Here is a 26,654-nt window from a genome sequence, read left to right on the forward strand (position 1 = left end):
TGGTAGCAAAACGGGTTTTGCTAAGACTAGTGAGTCAAGGCAATGGCCCCCTTATATATACTTTTGAATAACAGTTACATTTTCAAAGCAAGGCAGGAAGTGATTTAGGCGGGAGCTTTAGGGAATTCCAGTTCAATAGTCATATTATTAATAATCCGTTTGACTGGAGAAGGTCCCAGATATTTAAGCCCCAGCTTCTTTGAATGCTGCGAATTAGGGAGATGTTTGGTGGAAATATATATGGAATCTTCCACTTTAAGGTCCCACAATTTGGAGTGTTGTTTATCATACTGGCCTTTGTAGGTTTCTTTAGCTTTGACAAGTTCCTTTTGGATTATGCCCCACCCTCAGGTTATCAAACTCCATCACTCATTAAACTCTGATAGATAGATAGATAGATAGATAGATAGATAGATAGATAGATAGATAGATAGATAGATAGATAGATAGATAGATAGATAGATGAATTTATTGTCATTGTTCTCAACAAAAAGAGAGCAACGAAATGAGGTGCTCTTCCACAAACATACCAACACATCAAACACACATATTCATAAACCATTTAAATACATCTGAAACCATTAAACCATTTAAACCATTAAAACCATTTAAATACATCTAAAACGGATAAACATTCATAAAACCATTAAAACCATTTAAACCATTAAATAAACATTCATAAAACCATTAAACATTCATAAAACCATTAAACATTCATAAAACCATTAAAACCATTTAAACCATTAAATACATCTAAAACAGATAATCCTTCATAACCCTGCATTTAACCTAACCACAGCACTTGGATAGAAACTGTCCTTAAATCTGTTTGTCCTAGCTTTCAACACTCTATATCGTCTACCTGACGGTAAGATCTCAAAAAGCAAATGGCCCAGATGTGTATGGTCCCTTAGGATCATTTGTATCTTCCTTTTACATGCCATATTATACAGATCCACCAATGAGGGGAGAGAACATCCACAAATCTTTTGTGCTCTTCTCGTCACTCTTTGGAGCACCCTTCTCTCTGCTTCCGTGCAGCTCCCAAACCACGCGCAGAGGCAATAAGATAAAATGCTCTCAATGGAACTACGATAAAAGGCAACCAGCAGACTCCCTGACAGTTGTAGTGATCTTAAGAGTCTTAAGTAGTATAGTCGTTGCTGGGCCTTTTTCTCTAGAGCTAAAGTATTTGCTGGGTCCCTTGTGGTTGTGAAGGGAGTTCTGGAAACAGCTTGCCCTCATAGCCATCCACGATTAGGAACAGGCTGGAGTTGGTGGAGCTGTGCACACTATTATTATAAGCATATTCCACAAAGGGAAGGAGGATGACCCAGTTATCCTGTTGAAAAGAATCATAACAGTGCAAGAATTGCTCCAGCATGGCATTCGTGCATTCAGTCTGTTCATCTGTCTGAGGGTGGTAGGCAGAGCTACAGCCCTGTTTGATACCGGTCAATTGGCATAGGTGGCCCCAGAAATTGGCAATGAACTGGGGCCCATGGTCGTGGAAGCCGTGAATCCTAACAATGTGTTGTAGGAACAGCTGGGCCATTTTCGTAGTGGTGGGTAATTGCTTATATTGAATAAAGTGGGCTTGTTTGGAAAAAGTATCCACTACTACCCAAACAATGGTCTTCCCCTGGTTATAAAGTCCATGGAGTTGCATTCCCATGGCCGGGAAGCCATCGGTGGTGGCTGAAGTTCTTCAAAGGGTCCCCCCCCCTCGTTTTTTAGCCATGATGCAGGTAAGACAGCCTTGGACATATAGGGAGATGTCCCGCCATAGCCTGGGGCACCAGAATTGCTATTGCACCAGGTGTAGAGTTTTGATGAACCCAAAGTGCTCCCCCCAGTTTTGAGTCATGCGACCGCTGCAATACTGTGGGACATAATGATTCCGGTTTGTATATTTTAGAGTCTCTAAGCCATAGCACATCTGGAGACTGGGAAAGCGCCAAGTCAGGAGTGGGTGGGAGCTTGGCTAGCTTATCTCACAACGCAGTGAAGAAAGTCTCATCCAGGCCCACCTCCCATTGCGCCTGTGTCTGACTGCGTGTGGTGATGAGGGCTCCCAGGTGTGTGGGGAAGAACGAGTCAATGATCACCTCCCTCTTGCTTTCATGTTGTGGGAGGCGGGATAGGGTGTCTGCCAAGAAGTTTTGCTTCCCCGGAATGTGCCCCAGGGTACAGCGGAATCTATGAATGAACCCTGCCCATTGGACCTGTTTGGTGCTGAGTTTGCTCATGGCTACCAGGAACGCTAAGTTTTTATGATCGGTCCAGAGCTCAAAAGGCACTCTAGCTCCCTCTAGGTAGTGTCGCCAAGTCTCTAAGGATAGTTCAATGGTGGATGCCTCCTTGTCCCATACTAACCAGTACTGCTCAGTGGGGGAGAACTTCTTGGACAGATTGGCACTGGAATGTAATTTCCTGTCCTTCTCCTCCTGGAGCAACACTGCCGCTTGGGCCACATTGCTTGCGTCACATTGCACCACAATTTTTTTTTTATTTTTATCGGGGTGTATTAGGATAGGTTCAGAAGTGAATAGTTGCTTGAGTTCATTAAACACTCTTTGATGACCATGCTAAGTGGGCGCTGGGTTTTTGAGCACTGGGTCCCTTTCCTTTTGTCTTTAGGAGATCTGTGAGGGGCAGGGTAACTGTTGCAAAGTTGTTTATGAATCCCCTATAAACGTCTGAGAAAAAACAGGTTGCTTACCTGTAACTGATGATCTTCGAGTGGTCATCTGTGCAGTCACACTGATGGGATTAGGCGTCAGTGCCGATCTCGATCGGTAAACTTAAAAGCTGCAGATTTCTGTGCTGACATCCCAGTGCGCATGCCCAGAAGCCTCACTGCGCATGCCCACTGAGACGGGCGCAGACATCTCGCCAGTTCCTTCTGACAGCTGCATAAGCCCAAAGATGGACCGGCAGCAGAGGGGAAGGAGGGCGGGTAGTGTGACTGCACAGATGACCACTTGAAGATCATCATTTACAGGTAAGCAACCTGTTTATCTTCTTCGTGGTCTCTGTGCATCATACTGATGGGAGATTAGCAAGCCCAAAATCCTACCTGGAGGAGGGTGCAATGGTCCATCAGCAGGAAAGAGACTGCAGAACAGCACGGCCACCGACGAGTCCTGGCGAAAACGTAGGTCCAGCGCATAGTGATTCACAAAGGTATGCAAGGAGGACCAGGTGGCAGCCTTACAAATTTCCTGGATCGGAACACCCTTCATGAAAGCCGCCGAAGTTGCCATAGCTCGAGTGGAATGGGCTCGTATGGGCCCTGGCAGGGGCTTCTTGCTCAATAGATAACAGAGTTTTATGGTTTCAGTTATCCATTTAGAAAGTCTTTGGGATGAGATCCGCTGCCCTAAAGAAGCAGTGGCATAGGAACCAAAAAGCCTGGAGTCCCTCCGAGAGGGATTTACACGATGGAGATAGAACGATAGTGCTTGTTTCACATCCAAGGCATGAAGTCGCCGTTCTGCGTCATTAACCGGATTAAGAAAAAACACTGGCAGGTAGATTTCAGTGTTCAAGTGAAAGGAAGAAATCACCTTGGGAAGGAAGGTGATATCTGGACGAAGCACTACACTTTAATTAGATAGGGGGCGTCGCATCTGAGTGCTGCTAGATCACCCACTCTTCTTGCAGAAGTAATTGCCACCAAAAAGGCCGTTTTCCACGCCAATAATTGAAGAGAGCAAATGGCCATCGGCTCAAAGGGTTTCCCTGTTAGCGCATGTAGAACCAAAGATAGGTCCCAAGTCGGAGTAGGCTGTCTCACAGCAGGATACAGTCTAGAGAGACCCTTGAGGAACCTCTTCATATCAGAATGCATGAAAACAGAATGTCCATCAATCTGGGAATGTTTAGCAGAGATGGCAGCCAAATAAACGCGTAACGATGAGACTGCTAATCCCTTATCCAAAAGGGAAAGAAGAAAATAAAAAAATGTAGATAAGCCTGCTGCTGATGGGTCTAAGGAAAGATTAGAAGAAAACTGAACGAATCTTGCCCATTTATAGGCATAGTACTTGTGTGTAGAGGGCTTCCTGCTGTTCAATATGATGAACTGAGCTCTGTCTGACAGTAAAGTCACTGTAGACGCCACGCTGTTAATTTCAGATAAGGAATATCATGGTGTACCACATGCCCCTGGTGAGTGAGAAGATTTGAGGCCTGAGGAAAGTGGTGAAATGTTCTGTTGGCTAGGTGAAGGACCAGGGAGAACCAATGCTGTCTGGGCCACCAGGGTGTCATGAGGATGCCTACAGGTCTTTCCCTCAATATCTTCTGCACCACTTTGTTGATCAGGGGAATGGGAGGAAACAGGTACACATGATGTTGACTCCATGGAACGAGGAGGCCGTCCCCCAAGGACAGGGGATCCGCCCCCCCTTCAGAAGAAGAGTTTGCATTTCCTGTTGTTGCGTGTGGCAAAAACGTCTATCTCCAGAGTTCCCCAATGCAGAAAGACGGGTTGAAGGAATTCCCAGTTGAGTTCCCATTCATGGAGCAAAGCTCCCCCTCGACTAAGGAAATCTGCACACACATACAAGTCCCCCGAGAGATGCCTCGCCACCAAGGACACACTCATTGACATGCACATCTCCCATATGTTCACAGTAAGTATACAGAGACTGCGGGAGACCGTACCTCCTTGCCGGTTTATGTAGAACATGGCCGTCGTGTTGTCTGTCAGAATGGCTACCATTTTGCCCTTGAGAAGCGACTGGAAAGATTGGATAGCATGGAAGATCGCCAACAGTTCCAAGAAATTTATATGGTGGTGTGAGTGCTGACTGGGCCACCTGTCCCCACGCAGAGGCCGTTCATATGTGCTCCCCAACCCCATAGGGACGCATATGATGTTATTGTGACTGAGGGGATGGTCTGTGGAAGGGAGTCCCCTCCATCAGGTGCTGCCGCTGTTGCCACCAGGTAAGAGAGGATAGAACTTCTGGAGGGATGGTCATCAGACGAGATGGAGAATCGAGATTGCATTTGAAGTGTTTGAGGAACCATAGTTGCAGGATCCTCATATGCAGCCTGGCGAAGATCAGAACCGAAGTGGTGGCTGCCATGAGGCCCAAAAGACACTGTACCTGGTGAGCTGTGACTGTGGGACTGCGCCGAAAGGTCTGAACAAGACTGATTATGTCGTCCGCTTGATTTGGAGGCAGGAAGGCCTTGCAGGCAAGGGTGTCTATTATGGCTCCTATAAACTGCACCCTCTGAGAGGGTTGTAGGTGCGACTTCTTTTGGTTGACCTGTAGTCCTAGCTCCCAAAGAAGAGGGAGAGTGACGGTAATGTACTGCAAAAGACTGGTCTTGGATTCTGCCATGAGGAGCCAATCGTCTATGTACGGGAACAGGGTTATCCCCTGCAATCTCAGATGGACTGCGATAACTACCATAGTCTTGGTGAAAACCCTAAGGGCTGTAGAAAGACCGAAGGGCAATGACCGATACTGGAAATGGGCTTCTCCAATGGTGAATCTTAGGTACTTCCTGTGGGAGGGGTAAATGGAGCTGTGGAAGTACGCGTCATGTAAGTCCAACGTGGCCATCCAATTTCCTCGATTGAGAAGAGGGAGGATGTTGGGTAGTGAGGTCATTCTGAATTTGTGGTAGGTGATGAATAAATTCAAGGCTCGAAGGTTCATGATCGGCCGAAGACCTCCATCTCGTTTAAGGACCGTGAAGTAGCGTGAGTAAAAAACGAGTCCCCTTTGATTTAAAAAAAAAGGTCTTCAAACCCGCGCTCCCCCAAATGCTTATTAACTACTATAACTAAGAACTATAACTAACTACAACTATAACTATATATATTTATTTTTGAATAAAGAAGTTCACCGACCGAAGCGACGAAAAATCGACTGATCAGAGCGGCAGTCAGAAGAGAACTGGCAGGATGTCCGCGCCTGTCTCAGTGGGCATGCGCAGTGGGGCTTCTGGGCGTGCGCACTGGGATGTTGGCGCGGAAATCCGCAGCTTTTAAGTTTACTGATCGAGATCGGCACTGCCGCCTAATCCCATCAGTGTGATGCACAGAGATTATGAAGAAGATCTAAGTAAACTTTGTAGTTGTTTCTGGGTTTGGGGGGGGCACTCAGTCTACCACAGCTTTTATTTTGGCCGGGTCCATCCCGAGTCCACCCGCTGACACACTGTAGCCCAAAAAAGTCTAACTCTGTTTTGTGGAATTCACATTTGGATAGTTTGGCAAATAGTTTATTCTCATAGAGGGTCTGTAGGACCTCCCACTCTAGCTTGATGTGGGAAGGGAGGTCCTCGGAATAAATTAAAATGTAATCCATATAACAAACCATGCCCTTATACAGAAATTTTTGCAAGGTTTCATTGATCAAGTGCATAAAGATGCCGGGCACCTCCTTTAGTCCAAATGGCATCACTAGGTACTCGAACTGTCCCAAGGGGGTATTGAATGCTGTTTTCCACTCATCCTGCTCCCTGATGTGCACACAGAAGTAGGCATTGCATAAATCCAATTTAGTGAAAATTTTGCCCTGGGAGACCTCACTGAGGAGGTCCTGAATTAGGGGAAAGGGATAAGCATTGTTCATAGCTGCACTAATCCGTGCAAAGTATAAGGCTCCCGTCTTTTTTTTTCCTAAATAGGATGGGGGCCACATGGGGTTACTGGGCAGGCCAGATAAATCCCTGCTGCAAGTTAGTGTCCACAAATTTCTGTCGACTCATTGGGTCTGGCCTTGGGCAGGGGCTCCCCTTTGCTGAACTCGATTGCACAGTTGATGGGCTGATGTGGGGGGAAGCTCATCAGCCTCGGCAGGCTCAATCCCCCTCAGAGGTCCCTGTACTCCGCTGGGATGCTGGAAACCTCCTGGATGGTGAGGCATAATTTTTCCATCCCGGGGGGGGGGGGGGCTCGGGACCCCAGTCTGCATTCCACCTATGCTTTTGGCACCCCTCATCTTGGAAACAGATAGCTTGCCCGCTCCATTTGACAAAAGGGTCATGATCGGACAACCACTCAAGGCCCAGCACCGCTTGAAAACGTGCGGCCGGTGTGATCACAAACGTCCTGGCCTCCCAGCGTTCCCCTACCCCCAGGGCCATTTGCTAAAACAGCAAGGAGGTGGTTAGTGTTTCCTGTTTAAGGCCTAATGCTTCCACCACACTAGGGGATAGCAGGTCCTTGGAGCAGCCCAAATCTAGGAGGGCTCTCACGCACGAAAACCTCTTGGTTACCGGATTCACTAGGGTGACTGGTATAAAATATAAAGTTCCAGAAACTCTCACCCATAAAGGAGCGGCTGTCAAAGTGACCTACTGGTGCACGCTCTTCACATCAGGTCATTGTCGCTCCCCTCATCCGAAGCCTCGGCTGCTTGGTCTATGTAGTGTAAGGCGGCTGCCTCTCCCCCCCGGGCTGTTTTGTAGCGCTTCCTCCTGGCTTCTTCTTCTGGTCCCCTTTCTTCAGGAGTTGGGGTTGGGGCTCCTGAGGCTTGCTGGGACATTTGTTAGTGAGGTGATTCTCCTCCTGCATTTTAAACATAGATGGCTTTTTGAACGCCTCTCCTTTTCACCAGGGGATAGGGAACTTTGCTTGGCCCCCCCTTCTCCCCAGTTTAGTCCTTGAACTCCTTCGTCCCTTGCCCTGCTTGCTGCTTGCAGTGGAGGGTGATGACTTTCTGGTGATCTTCATTCTCACATGCCAGCTGGATCCACTCAACCAGGGTCTGGAGGATCCCCAATTTTATGGCCTCTGCAAAGATGGAGGAGTTAAGGCTCTTCTTATACTGTTTGATTCGGGCCCTGTTGTCCCAGCGATGGATCTTGGTATTCAGGAGTCAGAATTCAGCCATGTAATCTTGCACTGACTTGCCCCCTGATGGAGGTCCTGGAACGTCGATATGGCATTGGTTTCTTGCAAGGGGTCCTCAAATTGCACCCTAAGAACCCTCAGGAGGTCTCAAGCCATGCCCAGGGTGGGGGACTTCGCCTCATAGAGAGTCATGAACCAATCCACTGCCGCTTCTTCCAGGCACCCCCCAATGTAGTGGGGAAATTCTCTGCCCAGACTCTCAGGTGCCCTCTGACTAGGACCAGGGAATACCCCAGCCTCCATTGAAGTAGGCTTTGCGGACCTTTGGTCCCCCTGGGGCGGCTCTGGGTTCTGGGGGTCCCCCCAGAGGAACACGTGGTTGCCCTGGGTCGACCGGTTGGCTGGGTCCCCCCCCAGCTGGCGCTGCCAGCAAACCCCGCCCCAGTGCTCCTGCTTCGTCAGGGGGTACTGGGGGGCGTGGGTGGGTGTTGAGCGGGAGGTGTTCCAGCAACCTGAACAGCTAAATCCTGTAGCTGACGGGCAAGATTTTTCACCTCCCACATAAAATAGTCATTCATGGTCAGCATTTTGTCTCTCATCTGATGGCCTTGCATCAGCATCGCATCCTGGAGCCAGCTGGGCAATCTGTCACTCCCTCAATGGCGCGCTGCTAGCTCGGACTCTTCAACTTCTTCTTCTGACCCCCAGGCTCGAAAAGCCCCATGGAGGGCCAAGGAACAGGGCCAATGGCGACCAGTAGTGTCTCTGGTCTCTCTGTCCCCATAGTTCCCCACGCTGTGTTCTCTTCTTCTGACCATTACGAATGTAGGTACCAGTGGTAGCCCTTCTGATGGAAGTAACTCTGGTTCGACCCAGTCAGTTTGAATGTCCTTAGATTTGACCTTCTCTTTTGACATTTTCAGAGTTAGGTGGTCCACTAGGGTTGGGAGTCTTAGCAATATGTCAAGACCCCAGTAACTCAAGCAATGCAAATAGTCCACTTTAATAAATGGCAGTTTTATTCAGTCACTAATGCTTCTGGTAGCAAAACGGGTTTTGCTAAGACTAGTGAGTCAAGGCAATGGCCTCCTTATATATACTTTAGAATAACAGTTACATTTTCAAAGCAAGGCGGGAAGCGAAGTGTGGGCAAACATAACCCTTACCCAGTTGTCCAGTCCCTTCTCTAAAGAGATGCAGTGCTATCAATGGCCTGGCCTTGAGGTTCTGCCTCTGGCCAAAGGAAAGGAATCTTGTTATTCGTTACAGAGATAAAGAGGCAAAAGTGGCAGCGCAGAGCATAGCACAATTAACAATTGGTACTGAAGCATAATTCACGGCAAGACCACTTGACACTATTTTCTCCAGCTTGTCTGTGGCAGGCCAGCTGGGGAAGGGAGTGGGAGGTAGAGTGGGTCAGTTTCACTCCCCTTGGCTTCCAAGCGAAGGGACTGAAACTGACCTGCTCTACCTGCCTTTCACTTCTCACAGCCCACTGGCTGGCTGGGAGAAGGAAGGGAAGAGACAGCTGGTCAGTTTCAATCTGCTGAAACTAATCATGTACAAGGGAAACTGAGGTCTGAAGCTCACCTGTCTTTGGAGCTCATTGAGGATGGGACAAACTGGATGAACCATGAAATGGTTCAGGAAATTAAACAAACCACAAAGCAACACAAACCACCATTTTCCCGATTCATGTCCATCTCTAATAAGTACATTTTCAAGCACTGTTTCAAAATTCAGATATTATCCAGCAAAACTGAGTCCCAAAGGGTTTCAAAATCCAAGACAAGGGCTCTAAGACAGTGACTCACTCAGAATCAAGAAGTGTCCCAAAGTTCAATTTAATCCAGAAAAAGGACAAAACTAGAATGAAACTAGAATGCAATATCTTTCCTTTATGCTCAATGACTTCTGTTGGCCTGATACTAGTTGACCAATCACATATATAACAAATAATGTAACTTGACCAATCAAGTAAGTTGCTAACCAGGTGACTTAACCAATCAGATGAGTTTGTCAATTAGATTAGACACTCTGCAGTTGCATTGGGTTCAATTAAGCAAACTCCTTCTCCCATCCATGAATTTGGGAGCTAAGGAGGTGGAATGTACCCTCCTAGATTCTTGTGGTCTAATGGTTCCCTCCCATCTCCTTTATCTGACTCTTTGAAGCTACAAGCAGCTTTACTTGAGTTCTCAGAGATAGAAGCTTCCATGGTTTTTAGCTAGGCCTCAGCTTGAACCATTGTTGGAATTTAGCATGAAACTGCTTAAAGGGGCCAGGTTCTTGACAGACTATATAGTTATGTTTTTAAAGTGCTAATTTTTATCTTGTGCTAGGAATTCACTTATACTCTTCTCAAACCTAAAAACAAGCAATCCTTCTAAGCCTCTTTCTATGGGAAAACATTTTAAAAACATATTTTTGATTTTCAAAAGGTTATTTTTGAAGGGGTTGATCATATTTTATTCCTATTTACACATACATTTTGGAACTATTACTCTAGAAGAATCCTAAAGTGTGGCATTATGAGTTCTGCCCTGGAATATTTATTTCCAATAATACAAAATCCAAAAATTTGGATAAATTTGACAGTGATAGATTATGTAGGCATTTTGATGTCTGGGGTCTGGTTCATAGGAATATTTGCCAAAAACGGAGCAATTTCAGATACTCAAGTGTGTTGTTACAGTCAACAACCAGCTTGCAATCAATATGCATAAAGCATTTGGGTACAGAATTAAAATAAAACCAACAGTGACATTGGATATTTGTGACTGTAACAATCGAACAGATTAAAACAGCCAAAAGCTCATCTAAAATTACTTTCAGATACTCAAAGATGGTCAGGAGCTTAAGTTAACCAGTAGGCAATTTTAGTTTAATATTTGAAAGAATATTTATAATCAATGAAACAGCTCAGCAGATTTACACCATAGCATCCTCTTTTTGATACTTAGAGATATGTAACTGTAGGGAGCCATGTAAAATGTCAACATCAACATAAAATGTCCCCACACTGTTTTGTAGTATATCTAAGACTAACATTGCGTATGAAAATATTTCTTACCCTGGTTTCATGAAAACCCTGCCGAAGTGAATTTGAGCATGAAGATCAATGTCCAGCACCTGTTTAAGATAGTCCTGTTTTAAAAAAGCAAAGAGAGCTTTAAAAAAAAGGTAATTAGTCCCAAGAATTGTGGAATGAAGCCCTATCCTGTCCTGAGTGTTATAAATATAATGTCTGATGCAAGTCAGCTTCTATTGGAGCTGGTGTAGCACACTGACTAGTGAATGAACTGTGATTCAAATCTGACATCTGCCATGCTCTCACTGGGTAGCCTTAAGCAAAGTCCTCGTGCAATAACAGGTTAGTAACAAAGGGCTGCCTTATAAGGCTGCATAAAGATTACCGATATCGTCTATGTGATATGTTTTGACCATAAGAACATAAGAGAAGCCATGTTTTGGATCAGGCCAATGGCCCATCCAGTCGAACACTCTGTGTCACACAGTGGCAAAATTTTTATATATATATATATATGTGTGTGTGTGTGTGTGTGTATGTGTGTGTGTGTGTATGTATATGTATATATATGTTTGTGTATATATATGTGTATATATATATATATATATCTGTGGCCGGACCTGCCTGTCCCACATTGGTCTTGTCAGCCACCAGCGAGCCTGCAGCAGACGTGGACTATTGCACCCTTCTTAAATCTTCGTTCGCGAAGCCAAGCCGAGAGAGAGAGATATATGTGTGTGTGTGTATATGTGTGTGTATATATACACACATATATACATATATATATACACTGTGGCTAATAGGCATTGATGGACCTCTGCTCCATATTTTTATCTAACCCCCTCTTGAAGCTGGCTATGCTTGTAGCTGCTACCACCTCCTGTGGCAGTGAATTCCACATGTTAATCACCCGTTGGGTGAAGAAGAGCCTCCTTTGACCACTGAAAGTGCTGTATAAAATTATCACCATCCTTTAGTGAAGGGTAAAGATATCCATAAATTATCTGTGATAACTGTGCTACACTATTAAATATAAGACAAGCAGTTCTGCGAAGGCCTTTCAAAATAACTGCTGAAATAGTAGCACATTTTATCCCCTATGAAATATTCTTACAAGTAGTACAAACACCAGTCTGCAACCTAATAGAATGGGATGGAGTCTGAGAAGACCTTTGTAGCAAGTGAGACTAGGGATGGGCATGAACTGAGTTATGAGCCAAAATTCATCATAAACTGGGCACGGTTTGTGGTTTGCGAACCTTGGCTCGTGCCATCCTGCTGGTACCGGCAGCAGGGCATGGAAAACACAGTGGCACAATAGCTTGCAAAAGCCATTTAAATGGCTCTTCAAGCTGCACTACAAGTCAGTTCATTAAACAAAAAGGTTTGTGGTTTGTGAGACGAACCACAAACCTTCATAGACCTCCATTTTACCCATTCGTACCCATCTGTAGATCAGACAGCCCCACTTAGGAAAACGGAACATCGTAGCCTCAATGATACAGTATGTTCAGCAACCCAACAACATCAACTCACTGTTTCGATTTGTGTTTGGTTAAGTGTACTTTTGCCATTAAAACCTATGCTGTAATGAATTTGTTAGTACTTAATGTGCAACAAGACTCCTTATTCAAAGCAGAACTGAAAAAAATTAATGTGTTGGTGAGCCAATTCAGACCTGATCCCAATCCTTCTTCAATGGAATCTACCATTCCTTAATGTGCTTCATTCCCATCACAAGCTTGTCCATGCTGCACTTCTCTCCATTTCAACCCAACACAGTTCTGTACACATACCTTTTCTCCCATGGACACACCCCCTGATGTGATGATGACATCAGCACGGCTGATTCCCTCATTCAAGGCATTAAGTAAATCATCTGGGCTGCAAAAAATAATAAAAACGAACAGATTAACAATAATGTGCTTTCTAAGAAAAACTAAATATGTATCTGCAATGTAACTCTTTTTTAAAAGCTCTAAGTAGACAAAACATATAATTAAAGAATAAGACTAACAAGATATTATACTAGTTATGAGACCTTTTTCTCCATAAACAGCAAATATTAATGCACTGGGAATCTCTTTTGTATATAGTATGCTTGTACAGTCTGGCTAGAAATACAGCAACATACGTATCAATTCATAATCACTTAACAAGAATTTTAGCCTGATGGACTGCTAGATAAGATTATTCTCAACAATTCATTATAAACAACAAAGATAACGAACTGCTTGAGTGTTTTGGGTTGTATCCAACCTCCCTACAATGATGAATGTCATTTATGCAGGGCATAACACACTGATGAAAGACCCTCCTCCATCAGCAGGACACACCTTCTGCGAATAGAACATGGCATCCTTAGCTGAGTGGAATGATTGGCTAAAACCTAGTGCCTGCTGTTAGAAATATAAATTAATAGTGAGAGAAGATAAAATTAAATTTGCACTGTCTTTCTAATCATGTAAGTTCTGATGGGATCACTTTTATATTCCAATGGGATTCCAAGCTACAGATGACAGTCTCGGCTGGCCAGAAGATATTGTTAGCTAATACATTAAAATCATGTCTACAACCCCTGTTAATAGCAACATTAATGGTCTAGGGTCTCCTAGTAGGGCAGCAAAATGGGACCGCCCACAGATAAAGACAGGATTTCTTCATATTTTGGGGTCTCCAAAAGTATGCAGAAAAATATTTAACCAGTCTGATAAACACTGAATATGTCTACTGCCACTGAGGAGCCACTGTTGATGGCAGTGGTGCATATCTTGCAGGGGGAAAGTGGAGCGGGAGAGGAAATGGTCTTCTAGATCCTCAGTGAATGTTAGTATCCTAGAGAAATAGTTTTGGTTGCGGGGATATTAATCCATTATTATTTATTTATTAAATTTCTAGACCGCCCTCCCCCACAGGTTGGGGCTTGGGGCAGTGTACAAGAACAGAAACACATTCATAATTAAAATACAAAGTCAAAACAATAAAATATAACAATAATTCTGATTAGATGGCACAAGACTACATCAGATTGTACTTCTGTCCCATGGGGTGGGGAGGGGCAGCGGCAGGGAACAGGAGTGCCAGAGTAGATGGAAACTGTCACTGTTTGTGGAACATTCTTATTCTTAAGATTTGTGAATTGCCTTATCCCAGCCAGTGCTGGGCTCTAGGAAATAGACATCAGCATAAAATATATATAAAAGCAGTAAATCCAATCAATTAAACAAATTTACAACCCAATGACATCCTTTGTAAATGTGCAACAATTCAGCTTTCAAGGCACTGGGAGCAGAGAGGAGGGGGAAGGAGGGAGGGTGACAGCCCAACAACTGTCATTGTTCTCAGGCAAAAGCCTGGTGGAACATCTCAGCTTTATAGGCCCTGTGGAATTGTAGAAGATCCCGCAGGGCCCTAGTATCTTCTGGCAGAGCGTTCCACCAGGTTGGAGCCAGGACTGAAAAAGTCCTGGCCTTTGTTGAGGACAGCTGGACCTCTTTGGTGCCAGGGATCACCAGTAGATTTCGACCTGTACAGCATAATGCTCTTCCAGAGACATAGCAGAGGAGGCGGTCCCATAGATACAACAGTCCCTGACCACTCAAGGCCTTAAAGGTCATAACTAGAACCTTGACTCTAACTCAGTACTCAGCTGGAAGCCAGTGTAGCTGGCGCAACGCAGGTAGACTATGTGCCATCTGTGGTGTTCCCATCAGGACTCACGCTACCACATTCTGGATCCATTGGGAGTTTCTGGGTCAAAGTCAAGGGCAGGCCAGTGTAGAGTGTGTCTAGCCTGGAGGTGACTGTTGCATGGATTACTGTGGCTAGGTCTAAGCAAGGCAGGAGGGGAGCCAGTTGTCTACCTTGGTGTAGATGAAAGAATGCCACTTTAGCAATGTGTGTGACTTAGGCTCCCATTGAGAGAGAGGCATCCAGGGTCACTCCCAAGCTCTTTACAGTTGGCATTGGTGTTAGTAGTGCCCCATCAAGGGCAGGCAATCTGCACTCTAACTCCAACCCCAGTCCCCCTCCCCCCCCCGCAACAGAACTTCCATCTTTGAAGGGTTCAGTTCCAACCTACTCTACTTTAGCCAGCCCACCATGGCCTTCAAACCCTCAGCCAGAGATGATGGGATTGAGGCTGACTAGTCACACAACAGCAAATACAGCTGAGTGTCATCTGCATATTGATGACACCCTAGCCCAAAACTCCATACCTGCTGGGCAAGGGGGTGCATATAGATGTTAAACAACATCAGGGAGAGGAATGTCCCTTGGGGAACCCCACAGACCAGGAGGTATCTTGAAAACACATCCTCCTCATGTGCCACCTTTTGTTCCTGACCGTGGAGAAATGAGGAGAACCATTGAAAGGCCAACCAACAAGAAGACAGCCTTTATTGGCATATGTAAGAATATAAAATAGAGGGTTGACTAGGTTACATATTAAAAGAATACATAATCCATACAGAATAAAATTAGGATTATAAAATAAAAACAAAGTAGCAATATAGTAAAACCTGATACATAGTACTACTTATCAGGACGAGTAACCATGACTCTATAAAAAAAAGTGCTACAAATTCTGTTATTTCTGGATCAGAATTATCTAGCAAGAAAAGCACCTTAAAATCATCAGAGGTCTCTAAAATTTGGGCCAATATGGAGTATAAAAGATCCCAGCGGTACGCCAAATAGAGGGGACATTGGAGAAGAACATGGGCAACAGTCTCAACACAATCCATTTTACAGGGACAGCACCTACTTGAATAGGGAGTCCCTTGGAATCTGCTTAAAATGGCTGACGGAAGGGCATTGAATCTGGCCAAGGAAAAGGCTCTGTGCAAATTTGGAGCTAGAAGTTGGTAGAAGTACACAGCTGGAATATTTGCATTTGGAACAATCCCTAAGTTTAGGGGAGAACAGGTTCTGTTGGCAAGACTATAAACAGTTTGTAGCTCTGAGGTCAGTAGGCTAGATTTTATTTCTAAAATAGCCTCGAACTCAGAAAGCAAGGATAAGGAATCTAAAGATAGATTCAGGAAACTTATTTTAGCTTCAATGTAACATAGCCAGCTGAAATTATCAGATTTGGAAATTAGCTGGTACAGAAAACTAAGTGGATCAGAGTTGAAGTGGAGTCGTAACCAGAATTTAATAGTGTGAACCCATGCCATGCTGAAAGGTCAACCCACAAATTCCCAGATCAGCAGTGTGGTGAATCAACAGATCATAGTTGATTGTGTTGAATGCTGCTGTAAGATCTAACACACACACAGACACAAACTTTATTGGCATAACATGGAAGAATACAAAACCCAAGGGAAATTAGAGGGCAAATAAAAACAGTCCACAAGAGTTCTCAGTAAAGTAAAATATAAGTACAATCAGAACTCAACCAAGACGAGTAGAAACATAATCTTCTCCTATCTAACTCCTTTACCACTTTTAGTTTCTATCTCTTTCGCTGCTAGAGCCAGAAACTCTGCCACCTGCTTGGTGATTGAGGGACATTTATCAGCCAACAAGAACGCTATCCCATCTATTTGTCGCAAGACTGAGGTCGTTTTCGCACTTAGCGTTTGCTCCCCTTATTCCACGGCGCAATTATGTCCGGCTCATTTTCCTCGTTTTCGCACATGGACTCATTTGCGGAGTCGCTTTCCATGAAGCCCCGGCTCAAATCGTTTCCCCACTGGCATCGACTTGAGTTCGATGCCCTGTCAATCATTTTTTTTTAAGCGCAAGTCTGGTTGCGTAAGGACGTAATAACATAACATCGAGCAGCCACAGCTGTTCCCTCCCCTTCTTTTTGTGGACAAACCGCATCACGTGTGCTGCTGCTGCTTATGGATTGGCTGCAGCTGTAGTATCCTCCACAGCCCTTTATGTATTAACAGAAGCATTCACAGTGGAGAATCCTAGCACTAGATTCCCCCCCCAAATTCTGAAGTTGCGAAATATCGCAATAACGAAGAGAGAGAAATCGAGGGGTTTGTGTGTGTGTGTGGCAGCTTCTTCCTTTCCCAGCCTCGCTCCCTCCCGGGTGGCGAAGCTGGGATTTCCTCCGCGCTCTTTCCCCTCCCCGGCTGGCGCTTGCAACGGGGACCTGATTCCTGCTGCCAGAGCTCCCCCCCCGCCCCATTCTCTCCTTCCCCTTCTGTGGCGCGTGTGAAGAGCGAGCTCGCGTCTATTTTCTAACTGAGCGGAATGTAGCCAGGGAGAAGAATTCAGGACTCCAACTTCCCATTTTATACATGGCGATTTTGTGCAGGTCCAGAAATCCTGGTGGCACAGCTGAGGGAGGCATTGCCTTTTTAAAACACACACACATGAACGCTTTGGCCCGCGCCGGCACTAGATTTCCCCCCCCCCCAACAATGTATAATGTAGTTGCGAGATAACGCAACAGCGAAATAACGCAACTAAAGTCAATAATAATAAAAAAAAATTCTAACGAAACCAATTGAAGTGGCAATTGAGGCTATTCCAGGAGGGGTTTTTTTTTTCTATTTGTTAATTTCGAAATATCGCTATTACGCAAGAAAGATGAAGTTTAAAAAAAAAATGGCCCTGCGGGCACTTTTGGGAAGCGCCGCGAACGGCTGATGATTGGCCAAGGGGGTGGATGGGGTGGGAGGACGGAAAGGGAGAGGGTGACGCCCACAAAGCAGTCGATCCGGCGTGGATGGATTTCCCACAGCAAACTCCGCAGAGTGGATCCGGTGTGGATCCGGAGGTTTTCAAAAACTCTGGAAGGAGGTGGATCTAGATACTCCGGCGTGAAACCCCTGCAGCACCGGAGCAAGACGCAGCGCCGGAGCAACAGGTGCGAAAACCAGGAAAAGATCCGGAGGTAAATGGGGTGCTACGCCGGAGTAAACGCTAGTGCGAAAACGGCATGAGAGTCAAGAGAAGTGGTTTGATCAGGCAACAGTGCCAACTTGCCTCAATCCAGCTGTGTTCAGAGACTGTCAGTTAGACTGACCAGGACAGTCTCAGTTCTGTGGCCAGGGTGGAAACCCGACTGGAATGGGTCTAGCACTGATGTGTCTTCCAGGAAGCCCTGGAGCTGTTCTGCTACAGCTCTCCCAATTACCTTACCCAGAAATGGTAAGCTTGATATTGGGTGGTAATGCGCCAGATCTGCAGGATCCATTGATGGCTTTTTAAACAGTGGTATGACCACTGCCTCCTTTAGGTCCTCTAGAAACACCCAACTCTCTAAGGACTAGTTGATAATTTCCTTCATAGGATCCCAGATCCTCTCATCACCAGCCTTAACCAGCCACAAGGGACATGGGTCTACCAGGCAATGGTTGGCCTAATGGCTCTCAGGACCCTGTCAACGTCAGCAGAGGAGAGCAAGTTGAAAGAATCACAAACTGAACCCAAAGACAACTAAAGGACCTCCAGTTCACTCGCTGTAACAAAATTGGCAGGTAGGTTGTGATGCAGCGACACGACTTTATCTGTGAAGAAGATCAAAAATGCCTCAGAATCAAATTACTACCTCTTTTTGAACCTCTTGTTGCGAGGGATGTTAAAGACCGAATTATCCTAAACAAATGAACTTGGCGTGAGCCCGTGGGTGTGATGGAGGCTGAGTAGAACTCAGTGCAATCTCTTTGATGCAATCTCTTTGATGGATTCAGTGAGACGGGAATTTAGTTTCCTACCAGCTCACCTAAGGAGGTGCAAGGAGGACTGTGGATCCCGCAGAACATTCTGGAACCCAATGGCATCCATTAGTCTCCATGGGCGAGCATAAATTGGCTCATCACCTAGATAGGGAGGAGCAGAAATGTCCAGCTGGGCCTTCAAAACCAAGTGGTCTGACCATGGCAACTCTTCTTTTGAGGTTAGGTCCACATTCAGCCCCATGCCAAAGATCAAATCCAATGTGTGGCCTGCCTGATGTGTAGGGCTCGAGATAATTTGTTTGAGTCATAATGCTGCCACGGAAGACATTAGTCCTGAAGCCTGGACAGAGGCCGCAGGTTCGTTCGCATGGACACTGAAGTCCCCTAAGACCAGCAGCTGTGGGTACTCCAGGGCCCACCCAGCCACTGCCTCCAACAGGCTCAGAAGGCCATCCGCTGGTGCGCTAGGCTGATGGTGAGAGTCTCACAGATGGTGAGACTCACCTCTGACTCCCACACCAGGCCAACACATTCAATTCCAGTGATCTTTAGGATGGTGAGTGGCTTGAATGAAAAGACTGCCAGATGAGCAAAGCCAACTCCCCCCGCCCATGGGTTCGGGACTGACGCAAGACTGAGAAACCTGGCGGGGCAAGCTCTTCCAGGACAACTGTTTTGCCCTCCCAGACCCACATCTCAGTCATGCAAGCCAGGTCTACTGACTGAGCTGCAAGATAATCTTGTTGTTTATAAACCTGGCATTGCATAGCATCAGTGTCGAAGGGGAGTATATAGTCCACATCTTCTCGCCAATTTCGTGGAATGGGACGAAGGTTGGAAAGGGACCAGGCATGTCCATATCTCCATCCCCTTCCATACCAAGACCTTCTCCCATTGCCATATCTCCCCCTGCCCTGGATAACTGGGATCCCCTTGCAGGCCCTGCAGAACTTATGTCCCACAGGGCAAAGATGTTACTTGGCAGAAACTTCTGCCAGGTTGGAGCCAGGGCCAAGAGGACAGCCGAGTGTCTCTTGGGCTGGGGAGCATTAATAGGTTTTTTTAAATCAGCAGAACACAGTATTCTTCAGGGGGTATACCAGGAGAGGCGGCCTCAAAGGTACTTGGGTCCCTGACCATTTAAGGCCTTAAAGGCTAATACCAGAACGTTGAACCTGATCTGGTACTCCATCTGGAGCCAGTGCAGCTCACACAGCACAGGGTGAATATATGTGCCCTTCATGGGGTTCCTGTGAGAACCCATACTGCTGCATTCTGTACTAGTCAGAGTTTCTGGGTGAGTCTCAAGGGTAGCACTGTGTAGAGTGAGCTACAGTAGTCTAGTCTGGTGGTGACCATTGCATGAGACAGGTAGGGGGCTAGTTGCCTGACCTGATGCAGCTGGAGAAATGCCAGTCTGGCAACATTTGTGATCTGGGTCTCCATTGATAAGGAAGCATCCAAGACCACACCTAAGCTCTTGACAGCTGGTGCCTGTATTAGGGGCACACCGTCAAGGGTGAGGAGTTGGCACCACAAACCCAATCCTCCCCAAACCTGATTCTATCTTAGTAGGACTGAGTCTCAGTTGCACTATTTCAGTCATCTCACCACAGCCTCTAGTCCCTTCAGGGGGTATACCAGGCATGTCTATATGAGATTCACTGGGCCAGTATCCAACTGGCTGCCCATCAACAGATTTAAATGAAGAGCATAACCAGATATAATTCCTGGTGTCCAATCAGTCTAGGGTGCAATACATTTTAGATCCATGAACACTCTTTTAGACTTAAAACATTCAAGTGGTGGGATTCATTAGATTCAGGGGAAGAGTATTTAAACACCATAATAAATAATGACATTGCAGGCTTATAGGAAATCACGTAAGAAAGTGCAGATGTGATATATAAAATAATGAACTATCACGCAGTTAACTTTACTAAACTTGCTTGAGTTAAAAGCATGGTACAGTGGTTACAGTGGTAGACTATGATCCAAGTTCATATACTACTTAGCCATGAAGGTTGCTGGGTGAAACTGGGCCACTCACTGACTCCCAGCCTAATGTACCTCACAGGATTACTGTGAGATAAAATACAGAAGGGTAGTAATGCTGTATGCTGCCCTGAGCTCCTTGGAGGAAGGGCAGAATAAAATTATGTCTGTCTGTCTGTCTATCTATCTATTTGGTTCAATTTCTATCCTACTCTTCCCACAAATGGGCTCAGAGCAGTTTACAAAATTGGTTATACACAATAAAATCAGACTTTAAAAACTATAACATCTGTAACCATGGCATTCAGAACTATTTCCATGCTGTCCCAGTATCAGACAATTGTAAACAGAGAGGGCTGAATCCTATATAGCAGGAGTGGCCAACGGTAGCTCTTCAGATGCTTTTTGCCTATAACTCCCATCAGCGCCAGCCATTGGCCATGCTGGCTGGGGCTGATGGGAGTTGTAGGCAAAAAACATCTGGAGAGCTACTGTTGGCCACCCCTGCTATATAGGTATCCAGATGGTAAATATCCTTCCCTTGGCTAGCTAAGGTGTGTGTGTGTGTGTGGGGGGGTCATCCAAGTCCTTGAAGATTGAAGACCTTGGTGATAGTAGGAGGGGCCAGATGGTATTTGATGTCCGCTTCCTCATCCAAAAGCTGGGTGGAATAGCTCCATCTTGCAGGCCCTGTGGAACTGTAAAAGGTCCCACATAACATAATAAAGAAAGAACGGATAAAAATGTATGCATATAGGTAAAGTATGAAGGGTATTTAAACATGCATGTAGACATCAAAAAGAATGAAATTCTAAAGTTGGATTTGGCTTTAAAATTCCGTTCAATATATTAAATTCTTCCCACCTTTATTAGAATTTGCCCTGATCTAATCAGTTAAGATTTTTAAACTGCTAAAGGGATACAACTAATACTTAACTTTCAGGATTAGGTGACAAATGTAAGATCAAGGGATTGTATGCCATGAAGCATATACATTCCCAAACCCCAATCTCTCTCTCCAAACAGCAGGTCATGGAGAAGTAAAAAAAAGACAGGTTGCTTACCTGTAACTGTAGATCTTCGAGTGGTCATCTGTGCATTCACACTCATGGGATAAAGCGCCTGCGCCGATCCCTGAATCGGTAACTAAAAAGCCCAGGATTTTTTCACGCTCAGCACCAACAGGCATGCGCAGGCATCCCAATGCGCATGCTCGCCAGCGCCAGAGCGAGGATCCCGCAAGTTCCTTCTTGACCGCTGTAAGCCCCTACTGGAGGGAGACCATCAGCAGTGGGGAAGGAGGGTGAGTAGTGTGAATGCACAGATGACCACTCGAAGATCTACAGTTACAGGTAAGCAACCTGTCTATCTTCTTCGTGGTCTCTGTGCTTCACACTCATGGGAGATTAGTAAGCAAGACATACCTGGAGGCGGGAAAACGGTCAACCGGAAGAAACAGTTTGCAGCACCGCAGCTCCCAAACGAGTCCTCTGCTGAGCATGCACGTCCAGCGTGTAGTGTTTCTAAAGTAAGTTGCAACTACGCTCAGATCGACAAGGAGGCTTTGGCAATCGTGGCGGGCATACACAAATTCAACGACTACCTGTATGGTAGGCGTTTCATGATTGCCATGGACCATAAGCCGCTCCTGGGCCTCCCCGCTCCAGACCGTCAGACCCCACAAATCTTATCACAGCGAGTCCTGAGGTGGAACCAATTTCTGAACTCATACACATACACCCTGGTGCACCACCTGGGCAAAGCCATGGGGCACGCCGACGCCCTTAGCCACCTGCCGCTTCCCTTGACGGACCCAGATTCCACCCCGGCCCACCATGTGATGCTTCTGGAGTCTTTGCCCGAGTGGCCCCTCCATGCTGCTGAGGTGGCTCGGGCCACAGGCAAGTACCGTATACTTGCACAAGTTTTGGACTGGGTGGGAAGGGGGTGGCCTACGGGCAAAGTGGACACTGAATTCAGGGCATTCACATCATGCAGAGACGAGCTATCCATATACAAGGGATGCATACTCTGGGCAGGGTGGTGGTTCCCCCCCTATGCGGAAGCAAGTATTAGACGCTTTACACGAAACACACCCGGGGATAGTGAGGACGAAAGCCCTGGCCTACAGTTACGTATGGTGGCCGGGTATGGATGAGGAGATAGAGGGGTGGGTGAGAAGGTGCCAACCCTGCCAAGAATCCCGGCCCGATCCGCCGAGCGCCCCCGTCCACCACTGGGAGTCCAACCGGCGGCCGTGGTCTCGCCTTCACTTAGATTTTGCAGGGCCATACCAGGGCCAAATATTCTTCATCCTGGTCGATGCATATACTAAGTGGTTAGAGGTGATCCCCGTAGCTTCCACCTCCACAGCAGCGGCGGTCAGAGCCCTGCAAAGGGCCTTTAGCACGCATGGGATCCCCGATACCCTGGTCACGGACAATGGGACCGCTTTCACCTCCCAGGAATTCTGGGAGTTTGTAAATAGGTACCTCATCAAGCACATCCAGTTCGCCCCCTTCCATCCGGCCACCAACGGCCAGGCAGAGCGCATGGTGCACACCACCAAAGAGGCCCTGGGTCGCATTATACAGGGGGATTGGGACCACCGCCTGGCAGACTTCTTATTTCATAACAGAATTACCCCCAACCTCGTCACCAGGTCAAGCCCCGCCGAACTACTAATGGGGAGGAAACTGATTACGAGGCTGGACAGGCTACACCCAGACAGGGCCACAGACATCCGCAGTTCCCCCGAAGTCAGGGAAGCGGCACGGGGATTCTTTCCGGGGGACCCGGTCTATGTGAAGAACTTCGCAAGCAGCCCAGAGCGGGTTGCTGGCCGGGTGCTTCGGGTAACGGGGTCCCGCTCGTACGAGGTCTCGTCCAAGGGGGGTCAGATACTAAGGAGGCACATAGACCAGCTGCGCCGCCGCACCTTGCCGGAAGAACCAACAGGGGTTGGGGAAGCGGCAAGCGGGGGAGAGCTAGCATCGGAACCCCCAGAAGCGGCCCTGCAGCCGCCGACCCTACCGACAATGTGAGTGGAAGGGCCAACCAGTGGGGAGTACGACCCACCGACTGGCGGTTCTGGAACCGCAACCAGTGCCGGGCAGCCAGCCGCCGGTGGCGAGTCCCCGAGAAGAGACCCCTTCCATGGCGGCAGCTCCAACGCCCCAAGTAACCCTGAGGCGGTCAACCCAGGAATGCAGGGCCCCAGCCTACTTGAAGGACTATGTATCTTGAACTGGGGGGGGGGAGGAGTGTTGTGTCTTGAAATCCAGAAGTACTGCACAGCAATGCGGCAGAGGTGACCAGAGGAAGTCCCCTGGTCACTCGCGCAGACAGAGGAGACAAAGGGAATGGCCGCTGGGGGGGGGGAATCTTCTTCTCACAGGAGCAGCACCTCTTAACCCCCCCCCCAACATCTTTCCATAGACGCCCAGGAAAAAAACCCCACCCAGGAAAGTCTCTGAGGGGGAAAACACGGGGGAAAAACCGAGCCCCGAAGGGCAAGTCCAACAACCTTTTTTTTTTTAAACAACACTATCTAACAACTAACTAACTACACTAAGAAAATAACAAACGGGCTATATACAACAGGAAAAAAGCAATCTAAGATTACTTTATTGACCGGGGACACGAAAGGAGATCCTCTCAGCGCAGCGGTCAGAAAGGAACTGGCGGGATCCTCGCTCTGGCGCTGGCGAGCATGCGCATTGGGATGCCTGCGCATGCCTGTTGGTGCTGAGCGTGAAAAAATCCTGGGCTTTTTAGGTACTGATTCAGGGATCGGCGCAGGCGATCACGCCCTTCCTATGAGACACGGTACTGTAGTACTGCAGTACTGTGATCTGAACTCTCTGCTCATGACCTGAGTTTGATTCCGGCGGAAGCTGGATTCAGGTAGCCAGCCCAAAGTTGACTCAGCCTTCCATCCTTCTGATGTTGGTAAAATGAGTACCCAGCTTGCTGGGGGGAGGGGGAAGTGTAAAAGACTGGGGAAGGCAATGGCAAACCACCCCGTAAAAAGTCTGCTGTGAAAACGTCGTAAAAGCAACGTCACCCTAGAGTCGGAAACGACTGGTGCTTGCACAGGGGACCTTTCTTTCCTTTCCTATGTGACACTACTCAGATTTGGGATGAAATAAGCCATCGGTGCTGTAAGACAACTGGGAAGAAAGGTAGGCATAAATAAAGTAAAAAAATAAATAACATTGGCAATCAAAGAGAGAGTTGCCCAGCCCTAAAAACCAGCCATGTCAAGCTATGGAGTATCAGAGTCATTTTAGTCATTTATTCACCCTTTACTCAGTGATTTTCTATAAGCCTCACAACTTGTCATAATCTAACATATTGTATTTCAGACAATTTTCCACTGGCATCTAGGAATGTGGACATTGAAAAAAAATCAGTATTTAAAAGATTTGGATACAAAGGAACCAAGTAATATCTGTATGCCTGGTCAGTCAGTCTGTCTGTCTATCATCCATCCATCCATGATCCATTCATCTTTGGATTTACCGTATTTTTCGGACCATAAGACACACTTCCCCCCCCAAAAAAAAGTGGGGGGGAAAGTGTGTGCGTCTTATGGTCCGAAGGTACGTACCTTGGGGGGGGCGATCTGCTGCCTCTTCCTCCGATCCAGCGCTTCCCCCGCGCCTGCCTGCCTGGCTCCATCTTCTTCAGGCAAGCGCTGGGATTGCTCCACGTGGCCCCACCGCAAACCCAGCGCTTCACAAGCGCTGGGTGCAGAGGGGGCAGCATGCTTCCTCCTTGCCTGTGTGCCTGGCTTCAGCTGTGATGTTTAAAGGAAGCGCTGGGATCGGAGGGGGGAGGGAGCGATCCCAGCGCTTGCTTTAAACATCACAGCTGAAGCCAGGCACACAGGCAAGGAGAAACACGCTGCCCTCTCCACAGCCGGCGCTCGCAAAGTGCTGGGTTTGCGGAGGCGGCGGGTGTTTCCTCCTTGCCTGTGTGCCTAGCTTCAGCTGTGATGTTTAAAGCAAGCGCTGGGATCGCTCCCTCCCCCCTCCGATCCCAGCGCTTCCTTTAAACATCACAGCTGAAGCCAGGCACACAGGCAAGGAGGAAGCATGCTGCCCCCTCCGCAGCCGGCGCTTGTTAATTTGTGATCCACTTTCTGCATTATGGTACATCGTGCTTTTGACAGTTTTTTGTTTGTATTGTTTTTCAGTTCTGTAATCCTAGTCCTAGTGCATTGTTTATTGGGTGTCTTTTGCTGTCTGATTAAATTGTTTTTTTTTAATAATTTGTAATTACTTTTCAGTCTCATTGAAAAAAGTGATCTATAAGCAAATATTTTTATAATATAAATAAACATTTCATTACATTTTTCACACATTTTCCCAGAGATATTTGCTTCAGCAACAGGTATCTGCTCAACCATTTCCATAATGATGACAGATGTAAGGAATTCAATCATCTTATCCACAAACTCCTCCTCACTACAGTAATCTTCTCACACCATTGTCATCTAGTGATTCAACAACTTCCCTTGCTGGTTTTTTTTTTTTTTTTGCTTCTGAGAAATTTAAATATATTCTTGTTGTTTGTCCAAAGGCTTCTAACAATACACTCCTCAAGTTCCCTTCTGTTTGCCTTACTTCTGTCCTGCATTACTGTTGCCACAATTTGTACTCCCTCATATTTTGTTGAGTTGGGCTAGACTACTACTTAGTAAAAGAAGCCTTCATGCCTTTTATAGTTTCCTTGATATAGTTCATTAACCATGCTGGGCTCTTCATGGCATTGTTTCTACCCTTCCTAATTAAATGCTATATTAAGTTTCTATCATTTGGGTTTTAAATAATCTCCAACATCAAGAGCCTCCTTTTCCCTTTCAATTTTCTTTTAATTAATCTCATTATCTTGGAGAAGCTGTCTTTTTGAAGTTGAATATGAGCATGTTGGACTTTCCAGATAACTTACTCCAGGGGTGTCAAACTCATTTGTTATGAGGGCTGGATTTGACATAAATGAGACCTTGTTGGGCTGGGCCATGTGTGTCATAAAATGTAATGCCAGGTAGCAGAGATATAACCTTTATAAAGAACACAAACACAATTAAAGGTGTTTTTTTAAAAACTTAAAACATGCTTAAAACATTAGCACTCATTGATCTTAAAGGTGTTTT

General features: G+C 46.4%; 1 protein-coding gene across 16 annotated transcripts in view; it reads right to left on the bottom strand.

The window, feature by feature from the left end:
• Positions 1-26,654, bottom strand: part of LOC132589015 (gephyrin) — a 680,040-nt gene that overhangs the window by 25,269 nt on the left and 628,117 nt on the right. For all 16 annotated transcript variants that reach the window (XM_060261532.1, XM_060261538.1, XM_060261529.1 and 13 more), the window contains 2 exons: positions 12,653-12,740; positions 10,899-10,972 (listed from right to left, as the gene is read on the bottom strand). In XM_060261532.1, coding sequence (XP_060117515.1) covers positions 10,899-10,972; positions 12,653-12,740 — 162 coding nt within the window. The remainder of the gene's footprint in view (positions 1-10,898; positions 10,973-12,652; positions 12,741-26,654) is intronic.

This window comes from Heteronotia binoei, chromosome 21 (assembly GCF_032191835.1).
Source record: "Heteronotia binoei isolate CCM8104 ecotype False Entrance Well chromosome 21, APGP_CSIRO_Hbin_v1, whole genome shotgun sequence".
NCBI classification, from domain to species: Eukaryota; Metazoa; Chordata; class Lepidosauria; order Squamata; family Gekkonidae; genus Heteronotia; species Heteronotia binoei.